The sequence below is a fragment of the Eurytemora carolleeae genome, unplaced genomic scaffold, assembly GCF_000591075.1.
Source record: "Eurytemora carolleeae unplaced genomic scaffold, Eaff_2.0 scaffold491, whole genome shotgun sequence".
NCBI lineage: Eukaryota > Metazoa > Arthropoda > Copepoda > Calanoida > Temoridae > Eurytemora > Eurytemora carolleeae.
The window spans coordinates 47,580-70,973 of NW_019396410.1; the positions used below are offsets into that span (position 1 = coordinate 47,580).

General features: G+C 32.3%; 1 protein-coding gene across 1 annotated transcript; it reads left to right on the forward strand.

Annotated features, from left to right (window-relative positions):
- The first annotated feature begins 834 nt into the window (after positions 1 to 834).
- LOC111702765 (tektin-4) lies at positions 835 to 19,834 on the forward strand. The gene is made up of 19 exons (XM_023474539.1): positions 835 to 876; positions 1,149 to 1,240; positions 1,705 to 1,806; positions 2,334 to 2,426; positions 3,335 to 3,415; positions 4,127 to 4,222; positions 9,708 to 9,800; positions 10,108 to 10,228; positions 10,674 to 10,753; positions 11,192 to 11,285; positions 12,705 to 12,813; positions 14,601 to 14,656; positions 15,441 to 15,526; positions 15,678 to 15,708; positions 16,401 to 16,505; positions 16,937 to 17,005; positions 17,239 to 17,280; positions 17,910 to 17,992; positions 18,409 to 19,834. Exons 1-19 carry the CDS (start codon positions 835 to 837, stop codon positions 18,524 to 18,526), a joined length of 1,593 nt encoding a protein of 530 aa, XP_023330307.1. The 3' UTR covers positions 18,527 to 19,834.
- The last annotated feature ends 3,560 nt before the right edge of the window (positions 19,835 to 23,394 follow it).

Sequence of the window (23,394 nt, forward strand, 5' to 3'; positions counted from 1 at the left end):
TTCAAGGTTAATGTCTGTCTTCATCAAACAACAATGTAATTTGTTTGGTTTTATCAGAAATTGGATTCAATGTAATTCAATGTAATGTTTTATTCTTTGCAAAGAAATTTAACCAATTTTTGGAATCAAAAAATTCTATTCTTTTTCCACTTTTTTCACTATTTTCTAATTGGAACTAGCTACAAAAAAAGAAAAAAAATCGGGTTTAAATGAAAAAGACATCATCTGTTATGTATTTGGAAATTGAAAAAAATAGTATAGTTTCCGTCTTTACTATTTTAAAAGTCACTTTTAAAGAAAAATCACATTTGAAACTTATCCATGTTTACCTAGAAAAACAGAATTGGCTTTTTTAACAACGTTTTCTTACGCGTTCGTTGGCCCACAATATCCATAACTGGTCAGGCGGGTTTCGTTGACTTTGTATTGGGACCAGTGTCTCCCCAACCTAAAGTAATGATGATGACAAAATAGAAATGTCGAACTATATTTAGTGTACTGAAAAAGTAGTCTCCATCATTTTTCTAAACTGGTTTGGTTCGACCTTCCACTAACTATATTTGTATAGTAAACTTATAAACTTATTTAGGCACAAACTCACTTCCACGCCTTCCTCTGCAGAAGGGGTTAGGAGGAAGGGATGGAGAAAGGGGTGGGGGGAGGGGCGCAGAAAGGGGTGGAGGAGGGAGTTGGGGAAGAAACGGGGGAAGGGATCATGATTGGATTGAAGGGATTATAAAGGATAGGGGTTGGAGACGAGACAGTGGAGAAGTACGAGAAGTGGGAAGTGGAAATTGGGGAAGTGGTAATGGGGGAAGTGGGGGAGGGGGAAAAATGAGAAAAGCAATCTCACAACAACTTTATCACGAAAACGAGGTAAAAAAAAATTCAATTTTAACCTTTTAACATTTTAACATTTTCACATATTAACATTTCAACATTTCAACATTTCAACATTTCAACATTTTAACATTTTAACATTTTCACATTTTAACATTTTAACATTTCAACATTTTCACATTTTAGCATTTTAACATTTTAACATTTTAGCATGGTTTTTCAATTTTTTGTCTGAGTTTTCTAAACCTTTTATTTTTTTCTAAGGGTGTTAGAAGTTAATTGAATTCACTTAGTTTTATTTGTTTCAGTTCGATACAGTCCCTAGCCCAAACTCAAAAGGAAGTGTTAGATCTTTATCTCGACACACTTCTGTCCAGAATAGTACAGTACAGTCACCGAGGTAAATAGTAAAGAACAGTGCAGTACAATGCCGAGATAAGTAATACAGTAAAGTACAAAACAGTACAGCATAACACAGCACAGAAGCACAGTACAAGACATAATTGTACGGTACAGAAAGTATGGCGCAGTACAGTACAGTGCACTGCTGTGCCGACACAGTGTACAGTGCAGTACAGTAAAAATACCGTATAATCACCCGGGTATCATAATATTGTAAAGTTTAGGAAAATGCGGTCCAATCAACACATCATAAAACAGTACATACATTAAACAGTAAACACATATACTGTACATTAGAAAAGGCATGCACTATAGTAAAGATCGGTATACAGTACATAACAGTACAGTACAGTAAAGTATGGAACAGTACAGTTCAGCTTTCTAAAATAGCAAATTAAAGCTACAATAACCGTGAAAAAATCAGTTTAAACATGTATCAAAGTTTTATTTATTTACGTACAGGCCTGACACCTCTTATGTACATGATTATGGAGGGAAACTTCATGTACACTCCAGCATAAGAAGACCTGAGACATCTCCAAATATTACAGATATGAGTAATCAGTAAGTACTATCTATTCAGATAAGTTAAATATTTGTTAGGTATTTAAATACATTTTATTTGTTTTATAGAATTATTGTGCACTTTATCATTCAGACTCAGTTCATGCTAAATTTCATTATAGCACTGCTATGAATTATGACTTAAATCTTCTCTGCATCTCAAAGACCTTTTTTGTCCCTCTCTAAATCCACGAACAAATTAAAATCTAAACTTTAAAACGAGAAATTTCTTGACCAAAATGGTCAAAATGATCTTAAAACAGTTAAATATTATTCTTGAAATATTTACGATTACTTATCTGTCGGGAAGTTTGTCGTATTTATGGCTGGGAAAAAATTCGTAAAAAATCAGAAGTTTTCAAAATTAACGTTTAGTTATAAGTGTTAAAAACGAACAGAAGCACAGTTTTCTTGTCTGGTAAGGTTTATATAACTATACACTATAATGATCATTTCAAGCATTGGCTTTTTGTTCTGATAAAATAGTTTTAAATAAGAATATGATTAACTATTTAATTAATGTTTAGGTTGCTAATGAACTCTCGCCGAAGTCCACTGATAAACTCTAGTGAATTTTCACCCGCAGAATGGAATATTACAAATATCAACAGCTACAAAAAGTAATTCTTTATAAAAGAATAGTTTAAATTTGAAATTATATAAAAGGTTGTAGTGTGGATATCGATGCTTGAGCTTTTGTTAATCTACAGATTAATTTAATCTTTACTTGATATCCAACACAGATCAACAGTTCACAGCTCAAAACTTCAGAATGGTGGATATCGAGACTAACTTAATCTTGAACTTGTATCCTGAAAAGTGTATAAAATTCAACCAATCAGAGTCGTGTATAAGAAGCCGATAAATTTGAAATTTTCCGCGCCATTTAAGATTAAAAAGTCGGTTTTTGATTTTTCTCTACTATATCCAAGAAAGAATGGTTTAAGAAGACGATCAAAAGTTTGTCCCTTGGATACTCAGATTAAGTAATCGGGATTTAGGATATATTATTCTAAAGTGTTTGGAGCTGGGAACTTTTTAATGGTGGAAATCGGGATTAATGCTTTATCTCCTCTTTTTCTTTAATCTCCAGATATAAGAATGCTTTTTTTCCTCTTGCTATTAATCTCCAGATTAATTAACCGATCGGGATTAAGGATATCTCATTCCAAAGTTTTCAGCTCAGATCAAATAGCTTTAAAGTCAATACGGCTCTAGAGAAAAGGCAGGAAAAATATCTTGTAAAATCAAACAAACAAAATTAGAATTAATGGTACTGTCGTTGTAAATTTCAAGTTCATTTAGAGTGGGTATACCCGATTCACAATAGTACTCCTTAAAACTTCCGATCCATGTGAAAAATATTGTCGTTTTTTTATCTCGAAAAGTGTTTGGATTTGAATACATACATACAAATTTAACCATTTTTCTTTATACACGTTCTCAGATGGAAAACAAGAAAGAAAAACAATCTATTTTATAATAATTAAATAAAAAAAATTTTGAATTCAATTTAATTACTTTTTAGAGCTGATGTAATTCGACAAAAGGCTGAAGCTGTGAGAAGCAAAGCAAACCAACTTATAGAGGAGCATGCAGACTATACAAGGTATACCTAGATATCTATAAAGGAGCATGCAGACTATACAAGGTATATCTAGGTATCTATAGAGGAGCATGCAGACTATACAAGGTATACCTAGGTATCTTATAGAGGAGCATGCAGACTATACAAGGTATACCTAGGTATCTTATAGAGGAGCATGCAGACTATGCAAGGTATACCTAGGTATCTATAAAGGAGCATGCAGACTATACAAGGTATAACTAGGTATATATAGAGGAGCATGCAGACTATACAAGGTATAACTAGGTATATATAGAGGAGCATGCAGACTATAAAAGGTATAACTAGGTATCTTACAGAGGAGCTTGCAGACTATACAAGTATAACTAGGTATCTTATAGAGGAGCATGCAGACTATACAAAGTTTAACTACTACCTAACCTACTATCCAATCTACCTACCCTACCTAACCTACCTAACTTACCTAACCTACCTAACCTACCTGACCTCAATAACATACCTAACCTACCTAATTTTCTGAACCTACCTAACCTACCTAATTTTCTGAACCTACCTAACCTACCTAACCTACCTACCTACCTAACCTACCTAACCTACCTAACCTTTTCTGAACCTACCTAACCTACCTAATTTTCTGAACCTACCTAACCTACCTAACCTACCTAACCTACCTAACCTACCTAACCTACCTAACCTACCTAACCTACCTACCTACCTATCCTACCTACCTAGGAAAGGGGGTGAGCAGGCAAGGTATAGACTAGGAGAACGGATGAAGGATGTAATATTCTGGCGGGGAGAACTTCAGCAGGAGATTTCAGTTCTCAGGTATTTATGGACACTTGGACACTAGAACCTGGACACCACTAGGAAGGACACTAGAACACTAGAACACTAGTACTCTAGAACACTAGAACACTAGGACACTAGGACACTAGGACACTAGGACACTAGAACACTAGGACACTAGGACACCAATAAGACCTAGGACACTAAGACACTAGGACACTAGGACACTAGGACACTAGGACACTAGGACACTAGGACACTAGGACACTAGGACACTAGTACACTAGGACACTATGACACCAATAAGACACTAGGACACTAAGGCACTAGGACACTAGGACACTAGTACACTAGGACACTAGGACACTAGGACACTTGGACACTAGGACACTAGGAAACTAGGACACTAGAACACTATTTTTGTAAACTATTTTTGGACCGTTTTCTGCCCTGACTTTGCTGGGTGAATAAAGAAAGTTTGTCCTTGTTACATCTGATTTAGTAGTTTGTTTACATTTAGTTTTATTGTGTTCTGATCCAAAAAAAAACCGTCCAATACTAGTCTAGACCTTTTATTACTTTATAGAGTTTAAAGGGTATAATACAATTAGAAACAGAAAACTTACTTTATAGAGTTTAAAGGGTATAATACAATGAGAAACAGGAAACTTACTTTATAGAGTTTAAAGGGTATAATACAATGGGAAACAGAAAACTTACTTTATAGAGTTTAAAGGGTATAATACAATGAGAAACAGAAAACTTACTTTATAGAGTTTAAAGGGTATACTACAATGAGAAACAGAAAACTTACTTTATAGAGTTTAAAGGGTATAATACAATGAGAAACAGAAAACTTACTTTATAGAGTTTAAAGGGTATAATACAATGGGAAACAGAAAACATACTTTATAGAGTTTAAAGGGTATAATACAATGAGAAACAGAAAACTTACTTTATTGAGTTTAAAGGGTATAATACAATTAGAAACAGAAAACATACTTTATAGAGTTTAAAGGGTATAATATAATGAGAAACAGAAAACTTACTTTATAGAGATTAAAGGGTATAATACAATGAGAAACAGAAAACTTACTTTATTGAGTTGAAAGGGTATAATACAATGAGAAACAGAAAACTCCGGAGGAAGACCACTTTAGGCTCAATGTATGAACATATTCCATTGAACATGAGACACAGCAACAAGCCTGTTTTACTTAATAAGTGATTTAATAGGTTACTAGTAAAACTATTTGCTTTGTAACAACATCAAATACAAAGTATTGCTTCTAAGTCGTCTTCCTATTCCAGAATTTTAAGGTTTTCACCGTTTTCTCAAATGAAATGTTCGCGAAAAAAATTGAAAGATAGTTTAAGGCTTATATCTAAGTGAATTCTATATCGATTGCTACTAATTTTACTTATGAAACGACTTATACCAAAGAGCGCAGTTGCATTATTTTACCTAGACTATAGATCATTCAATTCAATTTAAACTAATTATTCAGATATTTAGAGTTATAAATGTTGAATTCAATTCGATGCATTTCTTTGTTGAAAAAATATCAAAATATTTAAAATTTCTTTTTATAAAATGTATTTTGAAAACGATTACTTGGCCCCTAGGTGCTTCTACTTTCGATATTTTAGAGAAATCACTTGAGAGATACACCTAGCGACCAAAAAACCGTCCCCAAAAGTAAATTGTACAGGGTGTCCCAAAAAACATGGGAATTCAGTGACGAATTCGATATCGTCTTTGTTATGAATTAGCATTGTGATACCTAATTTCATAAGCCACAATATTATTATGTCTGCTAGAGTTTATTTTATGAAAAGGGTAAAAGACTGCAAAGATGAGTCTATTATGTCTCCGCAAGATATAAAGTGAAGACGGACATGTTTACTCTGTTTGACATATTTGTATACTGCAATTTTCTTGTTTTACTAAGTACAACTGTATGCAGTCAAAACATAAACAAACAAATTGTGAACATAGCAGACGAAACTCTTACAGATTACGGCTTTCTCAGTAGGTATCACTATACTAAATCAAAGAATTATTTAAAAAGACGATATCGAATTCGTCACTAAATTCCCATGTTTTTTGGGACACCCTGTATGTAAAATAATAAAAAAAAACTATTATGATATTTTAACTGCATAGGAATGCAGCGAATTGAATTCGACTTTTAAAACTTGTAATATCTGAATGATTAATTCTAAATATAATTGAATCATTTACGCTCTGAGTGGATTTGTATGGGTCCTATACTCTTGGGCATAAGACGTTATTAACCAGTGTCTCCTTATAGACGCAACAGATAAAAGTGAAATTAGAAGCAATCGATATCGATTTCAATTCGATATCAGCCTATACCCCCTCTCATGTTTAGCAATTCCCCTAGTTGTACAACATTAATGAGAGAAGTTCTCTCCACTCTCATTCTTTGAGGGTCCCCCTAGTTGTACAACATTATTGCAAGAAGTTCTCTCCCCTCTCATTCTTTTAGGGTCCCCCTAGTTGTACAACATTATTTAAAGAAGTTCTCTCTCCCCTCTCATTCTTTGAGGGTCCCCCTAGTTATACAACATTATTGAGAGAAGTTCTCTCCCCTCTCATTCTTTGAGGGTCCCCCTAGTTGTACAACATTATTGAAAGAAGTTCTCTCCCCTCTAATACCGGAAGCGTTAAAGCAAAGGTTACTGTTATTCTAAACTGTGAGAGAAGAGTAAAGATAAGTATAACAATAAACCCTTCATGATTCAGATATAAAAAGAAACCCATCTCTCGAATACATTCATGTTCTCAAATATACTAAAACACGAAAGAAAATAGCCCTTTTCGTGAAGAAAAACTAAATAGTTCCAACTTCCACCTTTGTAAACTGATTTCTACTATCCATTTGTAGAAGGGAGGGTAAAAATTCTTAATGAAAATAGAAAAAAATTTCAAGATTTTTCAAATTATTCTACAGTTTTCAGGGGGGGGGGGGATACCTGCTTCCTCCCCCCGCTCCTTGTATAATCCCGTGATCCAAAGTGGTTTTATTAACCCCTGTAGATTTGAAAGATTAATTATCATGTTTGAACTATATATAATATATACATATATATAAATATAATGTACATACAATATAGACAGATATATTAGTCTAAAGATCCTATTGTTGACGGGAGCCAGTATCTATCTATCTATCTATATATCTATCTATCTATATATCTATCTATCTATATATCTATCTATCTATCTATCCATATATGTATCTATCTATATATCTATATATCTGCAGTAAATGCCGTACTCGTAAAACTGCTTCCAGACCTTTACCAATCCAGGTACAACTCGTCAGTTATCAAAGCCAAGCCAATGGACACGATCTCGTCAGCTATCAATGTCAACAGGGACACAAGCTCAGCTATCAATGTCATCACGGACACGAGCTCTTAAACGATCAATACCAAACCAATGTTTCAACGAGGACAACAATTACTTTATCACCGTAATGAAAGCGGAGTATCTTCCAACTAATGTGTATTTATATATTTATGTTACATATTAAGTTTAACATACATATTTGCAAGATTAGTGCAGATATGTATAAGCATATTTAAGCCAGTTAATGACTTAGTTATAAGTTAATTACAACAGGTTTTCACGCATTTACAGACATAGCTAGGCTAGGTTAATCACAATACAAGTTTTTGCGTAGTTAATGATAAGCGCATTTGGATTTAAAGACAATGCACAACGTAATATATCTAGGTATCTTTAGGTTAACAAATATAGGGATTGCTGTATTTATTACATATCTATCTATCTATATATATATATATATATATATATATTAATCTATTTATCTATCTGTATATCTATCTATCTACTATCTATCTACTATCTATCTATATATCTATATCTATATATCTATCCATTAGCCTCTGTTCCAAGTCTTCTGATTTATTATTTAAGTATTCATATATGGGTAACATACAAGCTATCATACAAGCTTAAAACCATGCACAAACACAACTAACTTTGATTTGAGTCACGGAAGTTCGTAGTAAGATTTTGACTCCACTGGAAACCACCGGAGGGAATTCTTTTTCACTGGAGGGGTTTGAAAAAATGCTTTTTACAATTATAAACCCCTTGGAAGGATAACTGAATCCCTCCAGTGGAATTATAACCCCCCAGTAAGGATAACTGAATCCCTCCAGTAGAATTATAAACCCCAATCGAAATCTTACTACGAACTTCTTTGAGTCCTTTGATTTCTATTTTTGTACTACGTATATATTTATATACCTTTATAAATACTTTTACAAATGTAAATAATATCATATTGTAATGTATTTTGAATGAACTCCAAATGCAAAATAAAGAAACCCATTTTGAATATGACTTCTACGTGCAATATAGACTAGAGAACAAAAAGTGTTTGCGCGAAACAAAAAAAAAACTGTTTTACACTTGGAGTTGGAAAATTCACAGATTGTTGCGACATTTTAACTGTTGATCCTACTCCATACCCCCTATACTTGAAAGCGGTCATGTATGGAATGTACGGTATATAAATGATGCATTATTAACACCCTCCCTCTGCCTAATGTGTATGCAAGGCTCGGCGGTGAAGATAAAGGGTTTAATTCTATTGTTTATTTGAAAACAATGAGGAAAAAGTTAGAAGCATTCAATAACCCATCATTTAAAGGGTATAATACAATGAGAAACAGAAAACTTACTTTATAGAGTTNAGGCCCTTTCTCCAACTTTCACCTTCATTCCCCCCCTTACCCCCTCCTAAACCTTTTCTTCAGATTAAAAACCCCTTCACAAATATTCCTATTCACAGCAAATTTTAAGTCATAAAACATTTAATCCTTCCATCAAAAAGTTTTTTTTTGATTTCTTTAAAATATTTTATGAATCTATTGTGTACTTTATCATTTTTACTCACTTCATCTTGAATTTCATAATGAAGTAATCATCGTGCTATAATGTTAAAATAGCTGTATAGTATAGCACGTGTGCTATAAAGTTTTGATTGGTTTCCGGATTTTCTCAAAAAATTTGAGGATATTTCCAAAATATGTTTTTCAATTGAACTAAAAAAAATTGAAATAAACTTTTTATTTCGACTTCTGCTTTGTTTCAAAGCTTATTAGATCTAGAAAAAGCCATTGAAATAAGACAAGTAAACAAACGTTTTATAAAATTACCAATAGCACTGTTATTTTGGTTCGCAGTGTTATGAAGTTTTTGGACAGTAATTTTCTCTTTATCGATAGACGATACTCATCGATACCCGATGTCAGTACAAACTGGGACTGGAAAGGTTGACCCGGCTCGGAAATTCAAATGTACTATGGCTGCCCGTGGTCAAGATCAAATCTTAACAATCCAAGGTGTTCAGAGCTTTACCAAAGGAAAACTGCAATATACAGTGAGACCCATAATACTTTGGAATTGGAACTGGACAAAAAGTTTTTTTTTGTTTTGTTATCTTTGTAATTGGTTATCTAGGAGTATGACTGAGACCCTATCTGAAAGTAGAAGAAATGTAGATCATGCTCTGGCACAATCTGAACGTCCTCTCAGGGTATACACTAAATGCAAGTAAGAAATTCCTATTTGATGCAGTACATTCGTTGCACTGTCCCGTTGTACTGTTTACATTCTATAGTGTGGTTTGATATTGGTGATGAAAGATGCATTTGAACTTATCTAATTTTTTATTTCTTCCTTTAAAAGTACTTTAAAAGTAAAACGGTAATTGTGCTGTGCACAGTACAATGCATTATTACTGTGCTTCATGCTCACTGGAATTTTAAGAATCATAACATGCATTAAAAAAAATCAAAAGATGTTATAGTTCGCCTAAAATGATATCACAAAATCTAAACAAAAGATATGTTTTGTCCAGGGAGTTACGAGAGAAAAGGTTGGGTATAGAGCTGGTAAAAGATTCAGTTGAACTCAGTTTACAAACAGAATTGGAGATTATCAAACATCATCAAGATGTTTTCAAACAGATATTAAAAGAGGTTGATGTTTTTTATTAATTTACTATTTAGAATATATAAAATTTGTGTTTAAAACATTTCATTAAGAAATGTATTGCCTGAAATAATCTGTTAGAAGAACATTTTATTTAAAATCAAGAACAATATGTTTAAATTCAGAGCATTTTGTTCAAAATTAAGAATATTTTGTTTCATATAAAGAAATTTTGCTTAAATAAAAAAAAATTTGTTCAAAATTAATATTATTTTGTTGAAAATAAAGAAATTTTGTTTAAATAAAAAAGTTGTTCAAAATTAAGAACGTTTTTTTCAAAATTGAGAATATTTTGTGCAAAATTTTTTAAAAAATTGTTTAAAATTAAGAGCAATTTGTTCAAAATTTAAACATTTTTTTTAAATTAAGCATGGCTGTAAAAACATAACCTGATGGTTTTTATTATTTGTTACGAAATGTTGATTAATTCAGTGTACTGATCAAATTGAGAAAAATACTGATATGGTTCAACGTTTGACCAGTGATCTAAACAATAAAGAACAAGCTATTAGGTAATATATTGATTATGATATATAAAATAATAATATAGTATAATAAATATTAATTATATGAAATAGTTAAAGGATGAAAATATGTGGTAATTTTTCAATGAAAATGTTCAGAGATAAATTATGCACCAAACCTGAAGGTTTCTTAAAAATAATATAACTTAGATTTTTGCTTTTTTTAGTTTAATGGAAAGGGAAAATAAAATTCGTCAAAATATATCATTGCACGGGTATCACATATCCGTCTTAAAAAAAATATTGGCATAATATTGTTTTTATAATATTAAAAATTAATCAATGATCTATGATTTTTCGGTAATTACTGATTTTAGAAATAGTAATTTCCACCTTATATTCATATTGTTGTATATAAGTTATAAAATTAAAAACCAAGAAAAAATGTTCCAATTGCTATGAAATCTATGACTAAATGTTGTTAAGTATTGACCAAGCAACCGTGGATTTGGCTATAACTGCTAAGGGTCCAACTCCTGCACTTTCTAACAGAAACAAGGACCAAGGTTTTAAAGGCAGGGTAAGTTAATACATAAACTAATTATTCGCCCCAAACATTCATTTTCTAATCCTTATATCTTTGCATCCTGGTTTTGTCACGTGTTTAAAAAGAGAAATCGGTTGCTAAACTTAATTTGTACTTGTTTCCTGAACGTCAACCCTCGCTGAACCGGAGGTGGTGCAGTGGCCCAAGTTGTTCAGGGATTTTACTTGTCCCCCCATGGAAGAATTATATATGGTTAGAATTAAACAAATATCAGAATTTACAAATTTTGGAAATCCGCAATTGAAAAAAGATAAATCCGCAAAATTACAATTGTTTAATAATGTGTACATTAATAACCAGAAAACTCTGGAATAGTTAGACGACTGTTAGACTCATGCAATTTTAGATTTAAAATAGTCCATTGAAAATTGAAAAGAAAAATCTGCTTACAATTGTTAAATAATGCAAAGTAAAAACCAGAAAACTCTGGAATAGAAAGACGACGTTTAGACTTAAGTTTAGATTTGCAATAGTCCATTGAGCATGAGCAGTGAGCACAAACTATTTCAATTTGAAAAGAGATTTTTAAACTTTTAGTAAATAATTGCTTTGTAACAACATCAAATGCACGTAAATGCTGCTTTTGTAATGCTAAAACTCCTCTTCTCTTTGTTATTGAAATATCTAGAGTGCATTATTTGCATAAACCTTAAACCATGGGTGCAATTGATTGATCTCAACTGTCCCTAAGATTTACATCAGGCTTGTATTTGATAGAAGAATATAATTATTACACTTTTAAGTCATTTTTCTATTCCATAGTTTTTAACTTTAGATCGTTTTTAAACAAATCCCAACCCTACTCTCTAGCACTAGAATTATATCATTTTCTTCTCAATATATTTCGCCAAAAACTTTTGCATCATCAAGAGTTCGTCCTATAAAATAACAGATATAAGCAAAAATTTAAAAAAAAATAATACAAACAAAGCAACTCAGATAAACAAAGAAGAGAACAAAAATAAAAATTTTTTTATGTAATAAGGAATTTTTCAAAATGAATATTGTCATATAATATAAAACTTAAAAGAAAAATTAGAAAACCGTACCTTACTCTTTTGAAGAGCATTGAATGACTGAAAAGGATTGACTAGTTTATGGGCGTATGTGGTGGGGGGAGGGGGGATGTTGAAGGGGGTAGAATTCATCAAGTTTTCAAGTTCTCATTCACGTGGATTTACCGGTTCTGTCAATATTTCAGAAAGCTGTGACTTTCGATCACAATTTGACCCATTGGACATAATTTTTTGTCTTTTTCTAAAAAATTTTTTGTCGGCAAATACATTTTAAAGGAATAAGAATAGAATAAAATACGCGTAAGTTTATAGATTGTTGAATTATAGACCGGGGTGCACTGTATATTGTTTTTTTATTTTATATATTTATTTTCAGGGACCCAACGGCAAGAAGGAGATTAAGTCCGAACAAAGAACTGAAGTTCCAAATAGAAAAATTCAACAGTGGTCAAAGAACTCTCAGCAGAGCTTACAGATATCTCTCAGTAAATTGTTTATTTAAGGGACTGTGAACGTATTTTGAAGAGGCATGTTCGATTCCTACGTCTTTGAACCTTTTGTCTGATCAAGGATTAATGACAATTTGTTTGTTTGTTTAGCATTTCGATGAGACAATGAAGGCTTATGTTATAATCAAGATATCATTTTCATTTTTAATTGGAATTAATTGTTATTCAGATTACAGGACCGAATTGGGAATTGGACATGCTACTTTTTTTCTTAATTGAGTGCGGCACTAGATGCCGCACTATATGCGGCACTAGATGTTGCACTAGATGCTGTACTGGATGCGGCACTATATGCAGCATAATATGCGGCACTATATGCGGCACTATATGCGGCACTATATGCGGCACTAGATGCTGCACTATATGCTACACTATATGCGGCACTAGATGCTGCACTATTTGCGGCACTATATGCGGCACTAGGTTCTGTACTATATGCGGCACTAGATGCTGCACTATATGCGGCACTAGATGCGGCACTAGATGCTGTACTAGATGCAGCACTTGATGCTGCACTAGATGCGGCACTAGATGCGGCACTAGATTCGGCACTAGATGCTGCACTAAATGCGGCACTAGATGCGGCACTATATGCTGCACTAGATGTGGCACTAGATGCGCCACTAAATGCAGCACTGGATGCTGCACTATATGTGGCACTAGATGCTGCACTAGATTCTGCACTTTATGCGGCACTAGATGCTGCACTATATGCGGCACTAGATGCTGCACTATATGCGACACTACTGATGCTGCACTATATGCGACACTATTGATGCTGCACTAGATGTTGCACTAGATGCGGCACTAGATGCTGCACCATTATGCGGCACTAGATGCGGCACTAGATGCTGCACTAGATGCTGCACTAGATGCTGCACTAGATGCGGCACTAGATGCGGCACTAGATGCGGCACTAGATCCTGCACTAGATGCTGCACTATATGCGGCACTAGATGCTGCACTATTTGCGGCACTATATGCGGCACTAGGTTCTGTACTATATGCGGCACTAGATGCAGCACTATATGCGGCACTAGATGCTGCTTTATATGCGGCACTAGATGCTGCACTATATGCGGCACTAGATGTGGCACTAGATGCTGTACTAGATGCGGCACTAGATGCTGCACTAGATGCGGCACTAAATGTGGCACTAGATGCGGCACTAGATGCTGCACTAAATGCAGCACTAGATGCTGCACTGTATGTTGCACTAGATGCTGCACTAGATGCTGCACTATATGTGGCACTAGATGCTGCACTATATGCGGCACTAGATTCTGCACTATATGCGGCACTAGCTGCGGCACTAGCTGCGGCACTAGCTGCGGCACTAGCTGCGGCACTAGATGCTGCACTAGATGTTTCAACTATGTATGTTAACATGCAAGACTGAAAATAACCCAACTCCAGAATTTCTAAATCAGAAACTTATTCTATTTTTTATTCATATAATCACTATTCCATCTAGTGTGTTCAAGGTCCTTGATAATAACCCCGGCCTGATAAGTATTAAAAAAATGTGTTCCCATTTGTTGAAACTGAATATTACCTAAAAATATAATTTTCTTTTGCTCTAATCTCGCTAAACTTATGTAAACTTTTGAATTCTGCTAGATCACGCAGATTTTAGAGTTTAACACAATCAGGTGGCAAAGTTATAGCAATCAGAAAACTTTGGTTTGAGGAAGTTAACCAGTTCCCTTGTTTACGAACCTTTTCTTAAATATTTTATCAAAAATTACAAATATACTTTTTAGACCTTAGATCTGAAACGAGCAAGCTTACTGCCAAAGCTGAAAGCGCTTGTGCACAGGAAATTAATGTTTTATGTAAATAAATGATTCTGATTCAATATTGNTAAATTTATAGATTTGTTCAATTTTAGGTGTGTTAGATGTGTCCAATGACAACAAAACTGATCGGGTTGAAATATTTGCATTGAAACTCACCTGACCCCAGACCCCGAAACTTAAGACAGAGTATGGTAATGAAACCCAGTTTCGGAAACCCAGTTTCATGATAGTGGTCTGGCAGTTTTGAATTTACCAATATTTTTGTCAAGAATTATTATTTAATGGTTTCACTGCAAATGCAAATGCATATACCCCAAAATAACTGAAATTAATTAAAATTGATACCAAAGAAAAACTTTCGATTTCGAAAAGTTTTTGAAAATCCGATCTGAGCTGGAAACTTTAGAATGGTGGATATATAGATCAATGCTTGATCCTCTCTTTTCTTAATCTCGAGACTAACCTAATCTTGTGCTTGTATCCTGAAAAGTGTATTAAATTCAAAAATCAGAGTCGGGTATCAGAATCATGGAAATATGAAATTTTGAGCGCCATTTAAGATTAATAAACAGAAACAGGAGGGACTCTCTAATTTTGAAAAACCGGTTTTTGATTTTTCTGTACCATATCCAAAAAAGAGTGGATTAAGCAAGAAATTAAAAGTGTCCACATTGGATATTTGGATTAAGCAGTTGGGATTAAAGGTATCCTATTCTAAAATTCCCAGCTCAGAAAACCAAAAAATCCTTTACACAAATCCTTCAAAATATGTAAAACTGGAATAAAAATGTGATTATCTGAAAGGCGATAGCTGAGATAAAATCTGCTTGGGAGGGTACTAACCTGTCCTTAGTAAGTAGAGCAAAGGAGCTTGAAGATACACATAAAAGGAAACCTGAATAAATATTCAAAAAAGAAGTTCATTTTAAGAAGTTCATTCATTTCATTTGAAAATTCGCATTGCATTATTAGGCAAATTACAATTGTAAGTATCTCAATAGACAACATTTTTTTATTTTTATTTATTCTTTGTGAATTTAGGATCCAAGGACATTTAGACAATACAGTTCAGGTATCAAGCTATTTAGTATTTATTTATTCAAATCTTTATCTTAAATTGGGATTCGTAATGTAGTTTTAAGTTACCTTTCATTTACATGGCATGTCCAAATTTACAATCTTTGAATCTGTGTCTGGTCAAGAATACACTTTAGTTTAGCAGCGTAAGTTTTCGACTACAGAAACAAGAATAACAATGGCATCGATATTTAGACAAAGTTTTTAAACGTACCGTTGTAAATCGGATATGCCACTCCACAAATTTAGGGCTACTTAAGCTAGGACTGAGCATAGTTTCAAATTTTCTTGAATCAAGATTTTACATAAAGGTGACTTATGCTTTTTCAATTTGCAAACAAAAAAAATATGTGTTTTTTTAGCTTAAAATGAAAACCTGAATTCAAATATTTAAAGATAAACAAGCTTCAAGTTTCATAGTTGCATTTTCTTTTAACTTTTTGGCAAAGGGCAAATTATCTAACCTAGAAACTAAAAAGTTACAACAAGTTCTAATTTTACTAGCCCTTGTGTCTTATCCGTTCTACTCGTACCCTGATGTCAGAGACCTTTAATATTTCAAACTATAAATTCTAATATATATAAAAAGTCTAATTTAAAATATCAACGGTTTACACCATCAGGATGCAACCATATATAGATTAGAAAATTGGAGTTTTTCCTGATATAAAACTGTTTTCTAATTAGGAAATAAAAGATCAAGAGATCCATCTAGAACAATTAAAGTCTTCCATTAAATCTAAACAGAACCCTCTAACTCTTGCCAAGGCAAGATTGGCAATGCGGGCTAGGGTAAGAAACGTTATATATATATATATTGGGTTACCCATAAAGAATGAGGCTTTAAATAAGACTGTATGAATTTTAGCTTGTCTTTTTTTGTGGTTTCCTTAAGCTTGTTTTTTTTCTGTTATTTAGTGTGTCATTTAATTAGAAATTTTCTAAGTATAGTAGGAAAAATTCAGCTTTTAACTAAATAAATTATGATAGTTTTATGTTGCCACTAAAGTCTCATCCTTTCTGGATCATGTTTTTTTATTTTATTTGTTTGTATCCAAAAAATATTAAGACTTTTATGAAAAATTCTTGAATAAAACCAGAAAATCTTTTGTTATCTAAAAATATAAGAAATACTTGAGAAAAAATAAATTCTTTAATTAAATCATTAGAACTATTCTTAAAAATAATCAAAATTATAAAATTAAAAATTGGGCCTCTCTTAGTTACCGGAAGAAGAGGCGTGTATGGATACACCCTATATTGCCCTGCTAGAGGAGGTGGGACAGTTGCAGGTATAGATGTAACATTTGTATCTTATTTTCATAGAATTAATAGAATTTTTTATTTTGTGTTGCAATTTACTAAATCTTATGAATTCAGACACACAAACAAAATTTGAAACCATTTTAAATGTTCCCATGTTTGTAAGCGAAAATAAACCATGAAAAAAGAAAAGAATTTTTTTTAAATCAGTAAGACACACAATTTTTAAAACTAAAAGGGTTAATTTGGTTTTGTATTTCAGGAGAGCATGGATACCTTAGGGGTTGCATTGGAGTATGGACAGGTAACTCCCCCCCCCCCCGGCCACCACCAACGAAAAAAAAAATTTATTTTGTTTATAATTTTATAATTTTAATATATATTAGAAAAATTGACATTAAGCCCGATCTTTTACTAAATATTCCGTTTTGATGACCACTATATATAAGCACTGCAAACCTCACGCTCTTACATAAAAATCGAATAGTATATTTTGCCCATTACTTCTTTCGAACTGAAGCTAGAAACATAGCATTGCATTATTACAGTGTATATAACTAGGGCTAAAAAAAGTATATTTCATTGATGAGGTAAAACCAAGGGCCAAGGCGTTGCGACACTTCAAAGTTGAAGCTATGTTTATCTTTAATGTATAATTTACAGAGTTGTCTATGGAAATCAGCATATAAGTCAAATCCCTTGAAACACAAAATCTTCAAAAAAAAGATTGAATTCATAAATGTTATGTTCCATGTTTAAAATTGGAGTATTTCTTTAAAAGTTGTAAAAATTAACCCCTGAATGGGTATTATGTTCAACAAGTGGCCGTGAGATGGCACTCTAAAAGCCTATCGTAAAAACTTAGCATGCTGTGATCTTGATCTAGTGAAATCAATGTGTCAATATTATACAAATCTTCTTTTCTATTTCTAGTCTTCCCTGAAAGAGTTGCTTGAAGTTAAATTAAGCCTGGAACACGATCTATTCCTCAAAACTAACTCTATCAGTATTGACAGGTTATACTTTTTAACATTTAGGTTTTTGCTGCTTTCTTAATTGAAATAATCAAACACGAACATTTCATAGAGATAAAAAAGGTTCAGCAAAAAAAAATAAAACAATTGGATAAAAATATCTTTAATTCCACGAAGCAATTAACGCTTTTTTTCATGAAGAAATACAAATTTAAGTTTCACATAAAATTTATGAGAAAAATTTAATTATCAGCATTTTCATTTAGCAATGTTTGTTTTAGGATAGGTTTTCGGTACATAAAAAAATAAAATTTATCTAGCATGGATATGACAAAATATTATAGAACACTTTTTAATATGAATATATCAAAAAATTGTTAATAAAAACATTCTTAGGTAGTTAAAAAAAAGGAAAGATATTTGATAAAAAATATATTTATGATATTTTTATTTTTTAGAAAGCAGTGTTTGCCTCTTCGAGCCGAGTTTCCTTTTCACCTTTGGTGTGGGTGCAGTAAATGTAAATCATGCAGAACATCACTTTACTGCAGAACTCATGTTTGTAAGAAGGTTTAAACTCTACAGAACATCACTTTACTGCAGAACTCATGTTTGTAAGAAGGTTTAAACTCTACAGAACATACATAAACTGCAGAGCTCATGTTTGTAAGAAGGTTTAAACTCTACAGAACATACATAAACTGCAGAGCTCATGTTTGTAAGAAGGTTTAAACTCTACAAAACATCACTTTACTGCAGAACTCATGTTTGTAAGAAGGTTTAAACTCTACAAAACATCACTTTACTGCAAACTCGTGTTTGTAAGAAGGTTTAAAGTCTACAGAACATACATAAACTGCGGAACTCATGTTTGTAAGAAGGTTTAAACTCTGCAGAACATACATAAACTGCAGAACTCATGTTTGTAAGAATGTTTAGAATTTACAGAACATACAAAAACTGCAGAACAAATGTTTGTAAGAAGGTTTAAACTCTACAGAACATACATAAACTACGGAACTCATGTTTGTAAGAAGGTTTAAACTCTACAGAACATTCATAAACTGCAGAACGAATGTTTGTAAGAAGGTTTAAACTCTACAGAACATTCATAAACTGCAGAACAAATGTTTGTAAGAAGGTTTAAACTCTACAGAACATATATAAAATGCAGAACTCATGTTTGTAAGAAGGTTTAAACTCTACAGAACATACATAAACTGCAGAGCTCATGTTTGTAGGAAGGTTTAAACTCTACAGAACATATATAAACTGCAGAACTCATGTTTGTAAGAAGGTTTAAACTCTACAGAACATACATAAACTGCAGAGCTCATGTTTGTAAGAAGGTTTAAACTCTACACAACATTCATAAACTGCAGAACAAATGTTTGTAAGAAGGTTTAAACTCTACAGAATATACATAAACTGCAGAGCTCATGTTTGTAAGAAGATTTAAACTCTACAGAACATACATAAACAGCAGAACTCATGTTTGTAATTGTAAGAAGGTTAAACTCTACAGAACATACATAAACTGCAAAACTCATGTTTGTAAGAAGGTTTAAGTTCTTCAGAACATAAATAAACTGCAGAGCACATGTAAGAAAGTTTAAATTCTGCAGAACATACCTGGTTTCTATGAAAAAATAACCTTTTTTTTGTTAAATTATAGTTATTTCTATTTTTCTGTGTTCTGGCTAGAATTTAATATTTTCTTAGAAAAGGGGTTATAGGGGTTCTTTATCTTCATTCAAACGAATCGTTTAAAGTGTCAGCTGTTTTAGTATATTTTGTCAAAACATAAAAGTGAGGAAACCCTTTTGTATCTATTAAAATGTGAGATTACATAAAATCAAAAGATGAATAAAATCAATAACCTTGCCTTTTAAAGTTTTTTTCTAAGTATGGTTTTGAAAATTGTCAAAAAACATAAATATCTGCATTATATTAATAGATTCAAGTGTAGGGTGTCTCTAAAAACATATACATATGCATATATATTAATAGATTTACGTCTAGGGTGTCTCTAAAAACATAAATATCTGCATTATATTAATAGATTCATGTGTAGGGTGTCTCTAAAAACATAAATATATGCATATATATTAATAGATGTACGTCTAGGGTGTCTCTAAAAACATAAATATCTGCATATATATTAATAGATTCATGTGTAGGGTGTCTCTAAAAAACATAAATATATGCATATATATTAATAGATTTACGTCTAGGGTGTCTCGAAAACATAAATATCCGCATATATTAAGAGATTCAAGTCTAGGGAGTCTTTAAAAACATAAATATATGCATATATATTAATAGATTTACGTGTAGGGTGTCTCTAAAACATAAATATTTGCATATATATTAATAGATTCATGTGTAGGGTGTCTCTAAAAACATAAATATCTGCATATAAATTAATAGATTTACGTGTAAGGTGTCTCTAAAACATAAATATCCGCATTTATATTAATAGATTCATGTGTAGCGTGTCTCTAAAAACATAAATATCTGCATATATATTAATAGATTCATGTATAGGGTGTCGCTAAAAACATAAATATCTGCATATATATTAATAGATTTACGTGTAGGGTGTCTCTAAAACATAAATATCCGCATATATATTTATAGGTTTACGTGTAGGGTGTGTCTTAAAACATAAATATATGCATATATATTAATAGATTTACGTGTAGGGTGTCTCTAAAACATAAATATTTGCACATATATTAATAGATTCATGTGTAGGGTGTCTCTAAAAACATAAATATCTGCATATAAATTAATAGGTTTACGTGTAGGGTGTCTCTAAAAACATAAATATCTGTATATATATTAATAGATTCATGTGTAGGGTGTCTCTAAAAAACAGTAGTTAATGCCATAAGCCTCAACAAAAAATGTCTGATCTGATGAATGTACAGTTTATGATATTCTCTTATGGCAAATTTGTTTGCAGAGAGATTTATGCAAAATTTTTAGTTTTCAACAGCTTTTTGAAATTACGAATATTCTTTCGCTTAACATTTCTTTTCTAGTTTCTATTTAGTCAAAATAAACACCTTGATAATGTGAATTAACAAATTGTTTAATATCAAAATTGATAAGGAAAAGTTTAAATCATAGATAAAGATAGATTGCGCATAAGACGACATTTTTCATCTTGAAAGATATAAATGTACAGAGATGTTTTAAAGATATTCCTATTTTATAGATTAACTAGGTCGGTTGTGAACATTGGCTGTACTTATGTCATTGAGTGCATGTGGTGTACATGAGATCTGTAGAGAAAAATTTAAGTTAGTTTAGTCCTTCTCATGTCCTTCTTCAGTTCTCGTCAATATGATATATTGCTCAGTGAAATATTGTTGTTCAAATATTTCCATTCCCGGAGTTATTTTACACTCTATTATGAAATCCATTAAAACGCCAAACCACCCCGCTTATCATTGAAGTACACTTTGACCCCTAGGAGTATGAGTTCGCGGACTGTACAATTCTTGGTGATTTGCGTACATAAGCTATCTATGTTTATTTATTTATCTATGGTTTAAATGCAATAGATGATTTTCGAAACTGCAAACGTGAAAATAGGAATTGAGTCTTTTACACAAACTCAAATTTCATAATCCCTATATCTTTGCGCCTTATGGTTTAAACTTTTGATATTTTAAAATTGGACAACTTGCATTCTAACACTATTCATAGTTTGAATTCATAGTCTTCAACAATTGGGTTCAAAGAAATAGTAATTAGAAAATCAGAGTTTGTGGCAAAGACTCAATTCCTTTGTACACTAACTTGACAAGAGATTTTTTGTCTGAATTTGTGGAAAAATTTACTAGTTTTTTTTTAAATAAAAAAATGAAGTTTCTGGTATCAATATTGTTTTCTTGAAGACACACCGTGTAGCACATACTGTAAATTGTATCCAGTATATAGATATGTTTGTATTGTGAAATCTGGCGGAAATGAGATTATATTTAGATATTTATGCACATCATCTATTTCTTTACACATATTTATACAATACTCGGTTTACAGATTATTTCGCGCCTTTTTTCTTGTAGTACATCACAAATATGTTCTTTTTATTTGACGAAATTAAAAAATATTCGAAAAATATATGGCCGTTTGGTTCAGCTGTTTTGAGGTTTGTTGTATACAAACAAATAAATTAATAACAAAACAAGCTATATAAACTATATACTAAATATAAAGTAAAAAAGACACATTCTACAACAACATAACATTTTTTATAAAATTTTAAGGAATATTATTGAAGGCTAACCCTAGATATTTACTTATTCGTTGATCTCTTTACTAAAATGAAGTTGTTTTTATGTCCAACCTATACATTTATATGTTACTTTATGATGCCTAATTCTCCCTTGATATTATTTTAATAAACCCCTGCTGGTAGACGGGTAAAAGGAGGGAAAGAAGGCCATCCACGACAATTTCCCTTTCGAGCCACATTCTCCTCATTTTATTGTCCGAGCCACCTCGAAATCCTAGTTCAAGTGTTCCAATTCGTCCTATCCTTGCGCAGATGTTTTTTAATATCTGGCCATGTTATGGCAGAGATAAAATATTGAATTTTTATAAATCGATCAAAATAGCTTCAATTAAATAAAAGTTCATCAAAATGTTTCCCTTTTTTACTCGCATTTTCAAAATACCTAATATAAAATACCGCGAGTTATTCTAAGAACTTTAATCTTTTGTTGTTAGTTATATCGAAAACATAAAATTATTTTTGGTGGTTCTATGGGATATGGCAGGGGTAAAACAAATATTTAATGTAAGGCATTACATAGTTAGAAGGAATTTAATACTAATATGTTGCAAGCATTGCAATATTTTAGTCTAACCATTTCTTATGCCCTAACGTCGCCAGATTTTTAAAAAATAGTTTTATCTTAACGGATTGGACACTTAAAACCATAATAATGGAAGGACAAGGATTTTGAAGATGGCTCGGACGAGAAAATGAGGAGAATGTGGTTCAGACGAGAAGTTGTTGTGGCTAGCCTTCCTCCCCTCGGAAGAGTCTACTGCAGGCAAAACAATGACTCGACAAATTGGACAAAAACAAAACCAAGGATGGAGGGGGGGGGGGGGCAACATAGCCTAATACAAGATAATTATATCAAACTAGCTTTGGAACCCAGCCCTACCAAGGTTGCTAAAAATTACTCCCGCCGTTTACCCGCACTTGAACGATTTTACCGGGAAACTAAATTTTCTCTATAAAAGTCGACCCACTCAATTTAGAATCTCAAAATCACACTAAGAACATTACTGTGGGTCTCCCGAGTTCCACAATTAAAATTTTTGGTAAATCGGTCCAAGGGTTCCCTGAAGTAAATCCCCTACTCCATTACAAATTCTCGAAACGTATCTATCCAACCAGTCCGCTAACAAAGTCAATC